The 16,391-nt window shown below is 35.4% G+C and overlaps 1 protein-coding gene and 1 long non-coding RNA gene across 2 annotated transcripts in view; both read right to left on the bottom strand.

Moving 5' to 3' along the window:
- Msi (RNA-binding protein musashi) overlaps window positions 1–16,391 on the bottom strand; it is a 91,830-nt gene that overhangs the window by 64,208 nt on the left and 11,231 nt on the right. The window contains 1 exon segment of the mRNA XM_071771348.1: window positions 573–695. Coding sequence (XP_071627449.1) covers window positions 573–628 — 56 coding nt within the window. The 5' untranslated portion in view covers window positions 629–695.
- On the bottom strand, window positions 6,075–7,518 carry LOC139808951 (uncharacterized). Its single transcript, XR_011730984.1, has 3 exons — window positions 6,721–7,518; window positions 6,500–6,640; window positions 6,075–6,320 (listed from the first exon to the last, which is right to left on the bottom strand). It is a non-coding gene; the product is annotated as an uncharacterized lncRNA (long non-coding RNA).

Here is a 16,391-nt window from a genome sequence, read left to right on the forward strand (position 1 = left end):
AGTATAAGTTTACGCATTACCGACATGCAGACATAGTGTAAGCCTAATCTATTTGCGATTAAAGCTGAGTTCTCATGCATTAAAACCAATTACAATATCTTTGATATGGTCGCGCAATTTATATTCAGATATAAATATGTATACTTCTAAAATTAATATTGCCGAGTAAGCAATAATTTACAGCCCTGAGATAACGGACAAACTCAACAGCCTGATATAAATTTATCACTCACTGCAGTAACTTTTTTTTTTTTTATTAAATGCTAAGCAGTCGAAGGGGATTTGAACAGGAAGTTTAATCCGCGAAAATCATCAATAAATTGTTCCCGGATTTCCGTTAATTATTTGTTATCGCTTATTGCAGCAGATTGTTATATTATTAATAAGTCTTAGCATAAGAGTCTACAAATACGAAGCTCAATATTGTAAGAAGATTAGTTTTACGAATATATATGTATAAATAATAGCTACTCTATTGATTTGGAGCGCGACGACGAAACAAGATCTCAGCTTTTTATTTGTCGTAGAGGCAAATTTATGTTCTAACAATTTTAGGATAAAGATACACTTACCAATTCTCTAGTACACCGACGTTCGAGAAGTTTGGAGGAAAACTCGCGGCCGCCATCGATGGTCGCGACTAATGTCCGCTAGTTCCGTCACTTCTGAATCCTCTTCACAGTCCTAATACATCACTGGAATAGACAAAAAACAAAAATTATGATCCAAAAACCATGAGAAAAGCTACGGCATAACTGAAAAGTTTTCAATTTAATATCTTCGGCAAGAATCAATTATAAATTGTCAAGAGTATTGAAACATTTTTAGTTTTATCACGGAAGAAAATATAATAGAAATAAATTATTCAAAAATATAGGTATATTATAAACATCTTAAATTTCGTTTAAAATACACGAAAGAAATATGACTTTATCTATATACTACAGATGTTTTTATATGCTATGACATGGATGACATTTTAGTTTATTATTTAACCAAAAAGTAATTCTCTCGAGAATATTTATTGCAACTATTCTTAGATATACATAGGCCGGTATTCATAGTCGGTTCTTATTTCAAGACCGTCTTGTAATGTCTTAAGATGCTAATACGGCTCTGTGATTGGTTCATGACATCTTAAGACGGTCTTATATATAAGAACCGACTATGAATACCGGCCATAATATCTCTAGATAAGTGATGTTTGAAATAATTGCTAAACGAGAGGAAACATATGAAAAGAATGTAACAAACTGTACACACGGAAAGGACGGTTTTGCTGAAGTACCTAAAAATTTAGCTAGATACAGATCTAAAAATAATTTTGTTGCACCATCAAAATAATTATGTAGAACACTCAAACTGATTGCTAAAATGTCAATATTTTTTTACAGCATTATCATCATTCTTCAGGCATCATCATCCTACTATAATTATTTTGATGGTGCCAAAAAATTATTTTCAGATCTATATCTAGCTTTTATAGATACTTTAGCAAAACCGTTCTTTCCGTGTGTTTTTATCATTTTTTATATAGAATTTGATAGAACAAATAATTTTGTTCTTTAATTTTTCAAAACTACGTCAAAGTCTCTCTCTCTCTCTCTCTCTCTCTCAACCACACTTTTTAAAACACAAAATCATACACAAATCTTACACATAAGTCGTTTTTTTTTCGATATTATTAATGGTATTAAGGTATCGAAATGTAAATATTTTACCGAATATTTTGTATTTTACATAAAAATGTGTCAGAATAAAATATGAAACAGCTCGTAAATTAATAATTTTTTAGATAAAATTACTTTAATCTTTTATATACATAATATCGAGAGAAACTGATACATATATTTATATATTGCATATTAAATATACATATACAATATATTAAAATTAAATAAATACATACATATACATATATGACTACCGATTAAATCGTTGAGTAAAGCAGTTAAAAGTGAAGAGCGAGTTTAAATTTAAATCAATATCGGACATGATTTTGTCATAATTGTGATCTGTGAAGTTGCTTTTATAAATATAGAAAATATGGAGATCCGGCTATCTTCTTTAAAAGTACCAACCGCCTCTCTTTGTGCCCGCCTCCTATACGTTCTCACTATATGTTTCCGGAGTAAAACGCACACTTAGAAACTCACCCCTCGGCCACCCCTTTTCTCGCATTACTATCTTTCTGCTTTGCGAATCCTGGTATCGGTAATGAACGATCTATTGTGCCGGTGAATGCAACAAGATGGAGAAAGAGAGAGAAAAAAAGAGAGAGGAGGATATACAGCCGGCTAAGAGCGAGTGGCGAGAGGACCAGGACTGAGAGGCGAAGGGCGATTGCACGAGAACGGCATAGAGGAGGTATGAAAACGGCACTCGTTAATGGATTCCCATTCTCCTGGACTCCTTTACTCTCTCTTTACTGTCTTTTCCCTCCCTTTCTTCTCTCTTTCTCCATTCTTTTCCCGTGTTCCTTGCAATGCCCACTTTTGCGCGCTGGTTTTTAAACATTCACGGAGTACAGCTCGCTCGTTACACATGTAAATCCCGACGAACTTCGGTATAGTCGTATGCTATTCTCATTGTTCGACGTGACGCCGTATTTTCCGACTTGTAACAATCGTAAGACAAACGGCCGAACGATTCCCGACTGGAAATTAAACTAGGGTCCAAATAAGGACCATATAATATTTGCCTGATTTAGTTGTCAGGAACTGATACTATTGCCTTATCGGTACCTAAGTAATCGTGTAACGCAGTTTTTCTATAAGGTCCTTATAAGTTATCACAATCAGGCCCTTGTAAAATTATATTAGGTCCTCATAAGGGAAATAAGGTCATGAATAATGTAATCTAAAGAGGATCTGATAATGAATATAATATATATGGAGGGGGTAAAAACCCACAGTGGTGTAAGTCAAATTTTTAAAAATATTTCCTTGTGTGCATAGATGCAATCTGTACAATATATAAATTGCATCTATGTACACGAGAAAATATTTTTAAAAAATTGACTTACACCACTGTGGTTTTTACCCTTCCATATATTGTGATGTAATTTAAATTTTTTAACATTAAACATTATTTATTATTAAACATTATTATTAAACATTATTATTAAACGTTATTTTTTATTAAACATTAAAATTGAATTAACATTAACATTGTATTACATTTAAAATTGTATTAAACATTAATTATATTTATTTTATAATTGTTAAACTTTAAAAACAAAATTAGAGAATTTGAGTCGCCAGTGAATAATTAAAATTAACAGAGATATTGCGAGCGACCCAACTGGCCAAATTTTATTGATTTACAACGCTACGTTTCGACCGTGGATCCGGTCCTTTTCAAGCGCTCTCTCACAAATATATTCGTCAGGCATAATGCCCTAACTACGCCGAATCTAAAAACTAAACGACATATTTCAGTACTCCGCAATAAGTAAAAGACAATCAAAAATCCGTAATTATACAATTAGAAACTTACATATTTGTGCGTCAGGATCAAACAATACAATATAAAATATTCGTTAAACGGCATACTTCGTTAGATGTTTGTGTCAACCAACGTTCTCGGGACGGTACATAAATTTTCATTCTAACCATCCGGTAAAATATAAATTAAACACTATCACCAGTTTGGTTGACCGCGCCATATTACTCTCAGATGAAAAATTTCATGACGGCAATATTAAAATAGTCAAAGAAATTTTGTACAATAATAGCTTTCCTAAACCAATCGTTAATAAACACATCGCCAAGCGTCTAAACATTCTCAAAACACGCAACAATACACATAACACCTCGATTGACCATAATGCAACCTTCGATTTAAAAACTGCATACCTTTACCTTATATCAAAAGTTGAGTGATAGCATTTGTCGCACGTTAAAAGAAATCCACATTACCACCTTATTTACAGTCCCTAAAAAACTCGATTGCCTAATAAGACGAGGTAAGGATAGAATTGACGACCTTAAAAAAACGACACAGTATACAAGATAAACTGCAGGGATTGCAAGGCTACGTATATTGGGCAGACTAAGAGACATTTGTGCACGCGCCTCAGGGAACACCAGGGCGATATCAGAAAGCACACTAGTAATCATTCCGTAGTGAGCGAACACAGAATGTCTTATGGGCATGATTTTGACTGGGGGAAGCCAGAAATATTACACCAAGAAAGACATACTAGAAAGAGGGAATTAGCGGAGATGTTTTTATTAAAAAATTTGACGGCACTATCAATTTACAAAAGGACACGGAGAATCTTAACGTCTCTACGAACATATCATAAAAGAATTATAACTCCTTCCCCTTCTTCGCTACTTCCCTCTCTACGTCCTAGCTTATTACTACGGCAACTGTTTGTTTTTATATTGTCAAGTTCGTCAGTCTAAATTTTACCACCGCACGGCTCTGACATGACACAAACATCTAACGAAGTATGCCGTTTAACGAATATTTTATATTGTATTGTTCGATCCTGACGCACAAATATGTAAGTTTCTAATTGTATAATTACGGATTTTTGATTGTCTTTTACTTATTGCGGAGTACTGAAATATGTCGTTTAGTTTCTAGATTCGGCGTAGTTAGGGCATTATGCCTGACGAATATATTTGTGAGAGAGCGCTTGAAAAGGACCGGATCCACGGTCGAAACGTAGCGTTGTAAATCAATAAAATTGGCCAGTTGGGTCGCTCGCAATATCTCTGTTAATTTTCAAAACAAAAATACGTGAAAACATATCTGAGTGTTGGGTAGTATTATTTATTTTAAATATTTAAATTTAATATTAATAACAGTGTTGGGTAGTATCTAGATACATATGTATCTAGATACTACCCAACACTGTTATTAATATTGAATTTAAATATTTAAAAAAATAAATAATCACTATCAGTATAATCTGTAGAATCTTCTTCAGCACTGTTACGCTCGGGCATAGCAGTGTTATGCTCGGGACCGTAGCAGCGTTACGCTCGGGTGTAGCAGTGTTACGCTCGGGTGTAGCAGTAGCATCTTTGGCGTTCTCCCGACGCCGCGACGTTTCGTCCGTTTTCCGTTCCAGTTTTTTACATTATTTAATACTGCCTGAATTGCTTGCTTAAATTGCCTCTCAGTTAACGGATTATCATCCTTTTTAAATCTTGTTGATACAGCAGCTAGAATATAATAATAAAACAAAATATTTAATTATAATATGAAACAATTTTTAATTTTTACATTTAAAAAAATTGTAATTTTAATAAACACCTTCTATGCATTTATAAAAGTCTGTCCCTTTAAATATACTTTTTCCAGGGACTTGTTTGACGGCAGTAAAATTTTGCGCAACATTTTGGCACATGTATTGTCGCATAATAGTGCCAATATTACGGGCTAATGCACGACATTCATCGATGGAACGTTTTATAAGATAGATCTGAAAAATGAGACCTACAGTTTAACGCGGTTCCGATCGACAAATATAGAAGGGGTTCTCATGGCAAGATACTCTCGGTGGTTTGCCACGATCGCCACGAAAATCATACAATATAGTGTATGTGAATTGTGTGCATAGATGTAATCTATACAATATATAAATTATACTAAATATCTAGTATATCATATATGTATACATAAATATGTATATATGTAAAGAGAGTACACTCTCTTTAAATCTAGCGCGCTTAGTAGGCTCCACGCGCGTTTCTATGACACCCGCTGGCTGTCCCGTCGACCACTAAAGGAACAGCTGAGCAGGGAGAAGAAATATAAGAGAAAACACGTGTGAGAATAAAAAGGTTACATAAAGAGAATCAATTGCTATAAACGATAGAGGTGATTAAAGAAGAGTTGTGAAAGAGAGACGAATAATTAACCTTAATTGTCGTTTCTCTTATTTACAGGTAACTGGTAACTTGTGTATATATTGTAAATAGTAACATCGATTATAAGATAAAATCTCTTATTTACAGAGAAACAAATTTGGTTCATTTATTCGGATAACCTAAACCTCATAGATAGAAAGATATTATATATATATACTTACAATTTTTTTTTGGTATTTTTATTTGATTTTAATTTTTTATTAAATTTTTCAAATTGCTCTATGCTATCACATGGCAATTTAATTAAATCATCATCATTTTCTTCGTCTTCTGATGAAATTCCTGATTGAACTTTCACTTGTTTTTTTAATATTGATAAAATATTTTCCACATCCACTGTAAGTTTTAAAATTGATCCTTTAAGAAGAGTTAATTCGTTTTTTAATTCTTTTAATTGTTCTTCCGTTCTTTCGGCAAAAGTTTCTGAAAGTTCTGGAAAAACCATTTCCCAAATATAAGTAAATTATTGAAATTTTTTTATTAATTATTAATTATTAATTATTTATATTATTTATTTATTTTATTTATTTATAATTTATTTATAATTTATTTATTTATTATTTGTTAATTATTTTCTATTTATTTATTTATTATTAATAAATAATATTTACCTTCATACTCGTAGTTACTTTCTGTATGTTTTTTAGAAGGTGACAATGATCTTTTTGTTGAGTAATGATATTTTTTATTTGATTTTTGAGAAGTACTGCATGTCTCTGAATGTCTCTGCACGTCTGTTTCGGCAAAAGTTTCTGAAAGGTCATGAAAAAGTATATTTCCAAAATATAAGTACACAAATTATCAACCACATTTCACAATTAGTTAGATTTACCTTCATGTTCGTAATTTTTTTCGTTTAATTTATGTTTTTTAGAAGGGGGTGGTGATTTTTTTGCTGAATATTGGTTTTTATTTGATTTTTGAGGAATACTACAGGGTATCTCTAAATCGTCTGATGAAGAAGAAGATACTGGTAGTTTTCCTTTAATACTTGATTTTTTATTTTTTTTTTCTATAAAATAAATATTTTCAGAATTAAATATACCGATATTAACGAAAATAATAAAAAACCCAAAAGACCAAAAAATTTAAAAACAAAAAAACCAAAAAGCAAAAAAAAACCAAAAAATTGTTATTATTACTTACGAAAAGATTCATCATGAATATTTTTTTTTAAATTAATCTGCGCAAAGAGTTAAAAATTTCTTGCGTGGATAATCTTTTTTTATTTTGAGTTTCTCTTATTTTTAACTCTTCTAAATCATGTTTTGATTTTGTCGCAGCATCCAACTCACTGTCTGTTGTAAACGCGTATTGTTGAACGTTTAATTTTTTTAATTTTTCTTCCGCCTCAGTATATATTCCTAGAGTGTTAAATAGCGTTTTTAGAATATTATTTAATTTATTATTTTATTTGAGTATTATTTTAATTGAATTGTCATGTAATAGCATGAGGCAATTTGATGAAAAATTGAAATTAAATGAAAAAATACCTCAAAAATTGTAAGTATATATACATGTGTACACACACACACACACACACACACACACACACACACACACACACACACACACACACACACACACACACACACACCACACACACACACACACACACACACACACACACACACACCACACACACACACACCACACACACACACACACACACACACACACACACATATGTATAATATTTTAAAGTAATATTTCTGAGAACGTAACTTACTTGCTTTTCCACGTGATTGTGATCTGGTCGCTACAAGTTTTTATAAGATTTCGTAATTTTATTAATTTTTCTTTGCTATAAGGCGGTTTAAAATAGCACATTAAGTACTTTTTTGTCATCCCATATTAATTCATTGGCTTGGCACTATATCTACACTTTTAACATTATTTTTTTTTTTTCAAACTCAACAAGAATTTTTATTAGTAAAAAAGATATTTTATGTAACTCGTGAATTTTTATTAGAATACAAAATGTAGTAATATAAGTAATTTTAAATTTTAACCAACACCAAAGAATACGAGAAGATAACGACACAAGAAGATAACGTGAATTTTCTCGCAAATAATAGTTGCTACGTAGATAAAACAAACGCCCGTAGGCGCCAACTGCGCCAACTTCTCTTCATCATTATATTATAATTATATCATTATACTTTGTTACATATGCAGTAGTCCTAATACATATATTTTTTCTTTTTCAAATTCACTGAGATTTATAGTTAGCATTTTTTTTTGAATCTCATTCACTTTACATGTAACAGTTTTACTGTTTCTCTTAGTTACAGTCCAGGCTAGCAATCTTCCGAATCACATGGATAATTATACATAGATTTTATCACCACAAATTTCTATGTATTTTAACTGAGATCGGTTCTCAGGAAGATAGATATTATTAATTTGTATTATTTCACCATTAGAGAGTAAAACTGTATTATTTGGTGATCTTGTTGTTATTAGCACATCTTTATATCGTAATTTTTTATATTTATTTTTCCTAAATGTTCACAGTTTAATTTTTTTAGAATTACAATTGGAGGCGATATCTTTGGTTGTGCTTTATGAACACAAGATATTTCATTATAACGACGACATATTTGTGATAATGGCTTATTACCATTACGCAATAATTTTTTCATTTTTCCTAATGCATTTTCGAACGGAAATGATGTAATATCTGAGAGAGGACATTGCATGAATGATACATCATCAGCAATGTGCAGCAGATTATGAACGTTGCCGATTAAAAATTCATTTCCATAAAAGTTTGGTATACGATGTACAAATTTTTTTAACAAGTTTCGTGCATGCGTATAGTATTTTAACGCTGTGTCTTTTCCCGACAAAATTCGAATAGCTGTATGAAGAAGCATAAAATGCTTATAAATACTTTTGGTAAATTTTTTTAAAAAAATAATGGCCCAATATATAATAGGAGAAACTGAAATTCGCGGTAGCTTTAAATTTCTTAAAATCAGAAAGGGATCGAGTTGTTCTTTGGAACTCTTCAGGGATGCATCACTGAATTTTCGTCATTAAAAATGATAATCGTGCTTTTGAACCGTATGATAATTTTTTAATATATTTTTTATCTTCCGTACCCTCGAGCCAGCACTCCAACAGTTTTTTCATTACTCCTAAATAGAGGAGATGCATTGCATCAAGTGGAAAGCTGTTAATCATGTCTATTGGGGGTTCAATATTAATTAAAGGAGATATTCCTCTATGATGTTCGTCATTTGTTTGCTCTCTGAAGGAACGATCCGTTCTTAATTCATAATTACCATCTGGGTAAATGGTTCGATTTTTATATCGTTCGCCACGTACAAAACAACGTTCACATGCCCAAAATCCATTATGATTTTTTATACATTCGACAAACGAACGAGCTGGCCTATCACAAATAAAAGCTTTAATAGAAACTTGAAAGAACATTTACATTTAATCCTTCAATTTGGAGCAGGTTTATTTCCTCAATAAACTTTTTAAAATATTTTTTGACATTTCCTGGTTTGTGAAGCCCACAATATATTGCCACTGGGAATGGTTTATAAATGTCAGGTTGGTGAAAAATTTTGCATAAAATTGGCCAAAAACTCGTTGAACTAGACTTAAATAGTGGTAAACCATCTACATTTATAATTAACTGTATACTATTTAAATGTAAATCAGGATTAAGACACTTTATAAGATGTGAAGTTAAACCGAAATACACAAATAGGCCATCATCATGTTCATCAAGTTTCTCAATCTTATAACTCTCACATGTAGTCTGTAAAAATGTTTTTGAACTTTTGGGCAATTGAGGTATGATGGGTCGTAATATATTTAATAAACCATCCAAGCGAGAATGGGCAAGTGGTGGAAATTGAAATGCCCATTCTCGAAGATCATTTATAGTGTTATTCAGTATTACTTTATTATTCATTGAGTCTGATGAAATCGAAGAGAGAGAAGCAATATCTGCAGGTTCATCTTCTGATATATCCAAAGCATTATTATTGTCTTCGCTAGTAGCATTATCATCTGAATTATGTGTTTCGTTTTCCAAATAAAGACTGTTTTGTACATTAATTGATGACTGCATGTTAAAATAGTTTTGTTCTTTATTATCTATTTCAGACGGCACTGATAGACTATTACTTATGCTATTTTCTACAGAAGAATTTTCGTTCCAATTTCTTTTTCCAAGTACGCGATATTTTTGCACTCTTAAACGTGTTGCTGCACGTTTTCTTGCCAATCTTCTATCAAATAAATCCATGTTAATGAATATATAAGTAAACCGTAATTGTAAATAAAAACCACCGTAATTGTAATAAACCACCGTAATTGTAACCTTAACTGTCAAAACTGTCAAAATCCTTTGAATAATGTGTACGCACTCTGGCAGTACAGTTAACTGTGTGAAGTTTGACATTATGTCTGGCAGATAGCATCAGAAGATCGTTTTCAAGGATATTCAAAATTGTGCATTTTTAATAATTAATTATTAATCGGCGCGCAACACGAGCTGGAAACAGTATACAAAAATTTACACAGATATATCATTAGGCTACTTAGATCCTAGATGTATTAGCTTCACAAAACTTTTATATACATTATAAGTACAACTTTTATTCGATTAAGCACATGTACATTATCTCGATCAGGACCTAATTATATAACCCTATCAAACTTCTGATAGAACAAGACTAACATGTCCTAATCGGGGCCTGTTTATGTAACCCTATAAAATTCGGCATTTGTAATTAATTTTCCGATAAGGCATGTATACAGGGTCCTCATAAAGACCTGATCAGAATACTTGATTAAACTTTACTTTCAACCGTGTTATAATTAGCCCGATTGAGTAATAATAAGGACCTAATCGGGTTGGCCTTAGTAAGGCATGCCTTAAGAATACCCGGTCAGGTCCTTATGATATGTCGGGCCAATTTCCAGTCGGGTTTTCATGATATGTCGTAGATATCGATGTCGGTAATAGCGAAATTATTCGATCATCTACTCCACTACCCAGGGTTACCACACGGAGAGAATTTTCTCTTAGAATTTACCCTGAAATCATGGTAGTTGTAGGACAACATGTATCGACCAAGAATTTTGTGTGAGCTATTCTGATTAATATCTATACCATAATAAAAAGTATTAATATCTATTATATTAAAATACAAAATATGTTTGATTAATTTCACTAAAATATATCTAGAAAATTTCAATAATTTTTCAAAATTACTAATCTGCTTGGTAATTTTTATCACGTTGTTTGTAAAATGTCTTTTGTATATTTCAAAAATTCCTTGGTTGCCAAAGTTGTCCCAAGTTTATAGTGAATTTAAGGGTAAAATATAACAAAAAATTCTCTCCTGCACCTTTTCCTTAACAGAAATCGGGACTTTTGATTGGGGAAAGAGGGAAGTAAGTTTAAAAAATAGAAACATTTACAAGTATGCATGTAGTATATTTTATCTTTTCATTAGTATGGCCTTTTATTCTAATATTTATCCATTTCAGTGACATGTAGGAAAATACTAGCTCCACAAACAAACGCGTTAGATGGTGGAATGCTCAAAGCACAAGATACAATAGTTAATAAATCACATAGCTTCTGCTGAAAAATTTAGCAATATCGGTTTTACATTATAGTTCCTGTTTACATAGGGAAAACAAAGTCACAAAATGACTATTAAAATAATTTAAAACTTCTGCTCTTTAAAAATTATCCCGACATTTAGCGTCTCGACTGTCATCCTGCCGAGACGCAGGACAAATATTGAAAAATCGGGGAGTCCCGCTACCCTCTGACTCCACCCTCTTCGTATAATAACGAGGGGATCATCCCTGGCGCGCGGAAATCTCGTTGAGGCTTTCCGAGGTGATTTCCTGGAGCAAGGGTTAACTCTCGATTAGCAGGATTAGCAGAGACTACTGTATACATCGTTTCTCGTACGTGCATGTATAGCGTATCGCAGCCAGACGTAAAAACGTCAAGTCGCAACGAAAAATCCGAATAAATGTAAAAGAAATTATTAATTCGAGATATTTAGGAGTATCTAAAATTTTCAAGCGGTACTTGAAAAAATTCAAGGTTCAAATTTTTTCGGTTTAGAGAGAGGTTTAAACCGATAAACAAAAATTACGCTCGCAAAAATTTGGTAAATTCTTGGCGCGCGCCATCGTACATCGCGTCGAAGAATGAGAAGACAAATTCTCGCTAATTAGCGAGAATATCCGAGTGCAGAGAGAAACGCATCTCGTCGAGGCGGACGATGCGCCGCGTCCTGTCCCGGTGCGGATTAGAGAGAACACGACAAAATCCATTGTCGTCGATCGAGCGCTGCCATTGTCCGCCGCCATTGTTTGTCCGCTCGTACGGCGGTGATAAGGGGCACGATTCCGCCGGCTCGCGAATGACAGCGACCGAGAGACAACGCTATTATCTCTGCAAAATGCCTGACGGGAATGAGCGGCTTGCTGCAGTACTGCGTCAACGACGTTGAAATATTTTCAACAGCAGCATTTCGAAAAGATAATTGGCAACGCGGACGAAGGAAACAAGTCGTATATCCGCCGTGCTCCTCTCGAAAGCAGCTTGAAATTTATTCTCCGCATATTGCGAGGACCGAAATGGACCGGCGCACGCGTTTCCTCGCTTTCGAAATCACGAAAACCTTCGCGTTTTCACGACGGCGCGGCGCGACGCGGCGCGGCACGGCGCGGCATGAAAATCCAGCGTTCCCCGCCAATAATTATTTCTATCAACATGATTATTCCTTATTTATCAACTTGCAGAAGAGCACGGCGCCACTCGCTAGTCGCCACTCGTCCAAGTTCTACGGCGCAAACTTTGCTAACTGGCGAATATAGCGAACAAACATGCGAGAAATGTATACTGCCCGCCCGAACGGGCTAATCAACATTGACAAAATCAAAGTGCTATTATAACCAATGCAGCCGGTGTGCCGTAAATAATGAAATAAGTGCTCGCCGCGTCTCGTTCATCGCGAAAAATCGAAGATCCGTCATATTCAATCGCGTCAGTTTCAACCGTGAAGCATCAACGCTCGCCACATTTAATCGCGTCGATAGATTATCGATTTTGTAATATTCATAATATTCCGGCGTAAATATTTCCGCGTTAATTCGAAAATGTACAATATTTCGATTCACGACAGACGGGAAGAAAAATGACGTTGTTGAAATAGCGTGTTTGCTGCTCGCGGTTTGTGATCAATGCCGCGAAAAGACACGATACGCTATAACATCGAGACAGCCAGGATGGAACAGCTATTACACAGTGGGTCGTTCTCGACTATATAAACGGAAGACGGTGCACGGCTCGCCGGCCGGCACGGCGCGAATCGCGTCTACTTTCTCCATCTGGTCTGACTAGGAAGTCGTAAATCCTCTTTCGCCATTTGCACGGTGCGCGGCGCAGGCATTTTATGCAGTGTACCGCGGCAATAAAAGCGAACGAATGCGAACGAATGCGATCGAATGGGTGCACGGTGCCAGGATACAGACGACGCGACTCATCTCTCTCTTTCTCGTAATCTCGTATCGCGTGTCTCGCGCGTTTCGGCAACTTTTCAGCGGGCAATAATATGAACGATGCGAGAACAGCAAATGTTAAGAATCAACGATCGAGTTCTGAGATTTGTAAGCCACAAATAAAATTTACGATTCATTTATTAAAGATTTATTATCTCGCATCGCATAATAATTTGTAGCTTGTATTGAAGTATTAAAACGATGGAAATGTAAATGTATAGAATGAATGAAGTTGGCATAAGCTCGTGCGTATAATATACGTGCGCGTAGATTTTTACAGCTGTATGCAAAGTTGTACGCTGATCGTAAATGTCTTTTGAAAAATCTCGCGCACGTTCCCGCTAACTATAAATAACGCGATCGTTGTTAGAATCTATTTTACGGTTGCGTTGTAACCGTTTTTCTTCTCTCTGTAACGTAAAACACTCGCGATACGTTATCGAATAGACAGCAAAATAAATTTTATTCCGTATAGTGAAATCTCTGTGAGATATGTCTACCGCATGGTCTCTATGAAATTTTAATCGATGCATCGTAAAGACATTCAGATGCGCTCGCACGTGTCTCCATAGTCATCGGTGGTCACTTCCATCATGGCATTTCCATCGCCATCCGTCGCGCGTCGGCGGGAAATCGACGTACGCGGGTCTCGAGAACTTCGCTAGATCGCTCATTGCTCCAAATTGACATGGCGAGTATATTTGGATTTAATCTCCGTGTTGTTTGAACGAATGGAGTGCCGCGGCTGCTGCGGTAATCCCGGAGCGGCGATCCATCATAGGCGTCGCGAAAGTCAACGACAAACGTTCGGCACGGATCGGATACCGTGCCAGAATCGCCGTGGTCGTCGTCGTCACGTGGGCGAACCAGAATGGGCACGGTTTCTCGTTGGTCATGGTCCACGTACCGCTCGGCCCGATTAAACGTCGCTCGCGGTCAGAGAGACACGCTCTCTCGCTCAAGCTTCCCCCTTCCTCTTTCTTTCCCTCCCCCAGCTTTTTTTAAATATATTAATCTCTACTCAATCTACTAACGTAAATTTTCAGGCTTTGATACCAGGCAATGACAACATGGATAGTTGATATACATTGAATTTTTGTGAATTAACGTTAACTAGGAGTAGAGAATGCGTCGCGAATTTGTTTTGATTAAATAGTATACCGAAAGAACGGTTTTATTACTAAAGATATATATAAAAATTAGGTTAAATACAGATCTGAGCAGCGATCACGTAACTTTTCCCCTAGAGCGGAAACGTGAAAAGTGAAAAATTTCATGTGACTATCTCTTTCTATTCAACACCAATAGAAAGAGAGATAGTTACATGAAACTTTTCATTTTTCACGTTTCCGCCCTACGGGAAAAGTTACGTGATCGTTGCCCAGAAAAATAATTATGTTAGACCATCTAAATAATTATATTGGACACTGGTTGCTAAATCAAAACTTTTTACAGCATTGCCATCATGTGCTTGAGCGTGTTCTACGTAATTATTTAAACAGCTTAACATAATTATTTTCAGATCAATATTTGCTTTAATTTTTATATACTTCGACAAAACCGTTCTTTCCGTGTACTAATTTGAGACAATTGTTATGTTTTATTGTTTTGTGATAATAGGATGCCTCTAGAAAACCTCCTATAATCTTTCGATTTGAAAACTCAAAGAGATAAAAATGCATCTAAATATATACGTATATGCAACGCTCATAGTCCATAGAGAACTTGATAATTATACATATGTAAATTCTGAGACAAGATATAATCGCGCAAGTGCGAATTTCGAGGCTAACCAAGGATACCGCGAGAATCACGTGTAATACTTTAATTTTAGAAAATGTGAAAAGCCGCAGAAACTTTAATGGATTTCCCGGGTACGCGCACTTTCGCCTACCGTTTTATCTCCGCAAATTAGGTTAGTCTCCTTGGCCGGCCGCGTTCTCCTGAGTTCCACCTGTCGTCTTCGCGACATCATTCACCGCTGTAACGAAACGGACGTAGCTTGACGAGAACGAGACCGGACGGTGGAATAGCGATGGGCCCCGTGGTCTTTACTCTAACGCGGTCCCTTAGCTAAACTGAAGTCTTTTAAAGGTGAGTGATTGAAATGGTTTAACGGAAGCTTAAATAAATGATGAGGAAAAGAACTTGGCCGAGGAACTGCCAACAAGATCTTCGCCTCTCATCTTGTTAGTAATTAACGCGATGTATGCGTCGGAAAAACTCGGAAAGACTCCCGTGAATTTTATAGATTCCATTCCAAACATCGATAGTCTTTTTCCCAAACTGACACGTCGATTCTCTCGTAGAACTCACGAAACTAATCGACCTCGTAACAGATTCGACAGAGCGATAAATTTGACAAACGTTAGGCGATCTTCGTTACTCTCGAAGGAAAAGCGGGGAGGCATGAAACACGAAGCGGCACTCGCAAAGTAATTGCCTGCAGTAATAAAGACTGAACTTATGAAATGTTACAGCTCGGTTACACGGGGGTAGACGCGTAAATAGAGATAAATAAGAAATTGGCAAGGCCGGCAACGTCACCATAAATTTCTCCTCTCGGCAACCCACGTCGTTGTATCATGCATCAAATAGTAGCTCTTAGCCTAAGCGCGGATAATAATTATTAAACGAGCGACATTTTACACACGATCGGGAAAGACACCGGCTATCGATCGTATTCGCGTCTCCCCGCGTCTCCCTTTTCTATCGGAATGCCTTCCGGACGCCAATAAATGGTGCCTCCGGATATACCCCCGCGATTCATGCTCGGATCAAGTTCTCCATTTATGAATACGTTTCTCGAGTTCTCGTTTCAGCGGCATAAAGAAATTGGAACGGATTTATCGCGGCGAGGTATCGTAAACCCACGACCGCGAGGAATGATGAGTCGCTGGAGAAAAAATTGGCACAGGTCTGGACGTTCGAATGCCAGGTCCAACT

Source organism: Temnothorax longispinosus, chromosome 2 (assembly GCF_030848805.1).
Source record: "Temnothorax longispinosus isolate EJ_2023e chromosome 2, Tlon_JGU_v1, whole genome shotgun sequence".
In the NCBI taxonomy this organism is placed as follows: domain Eukaryota; kingdom Metazoa; phylum Arthropoda; class Insecta; order Hymenoptera; family Formicidae; genus Temnothorax; species Temnothorax longispinosus.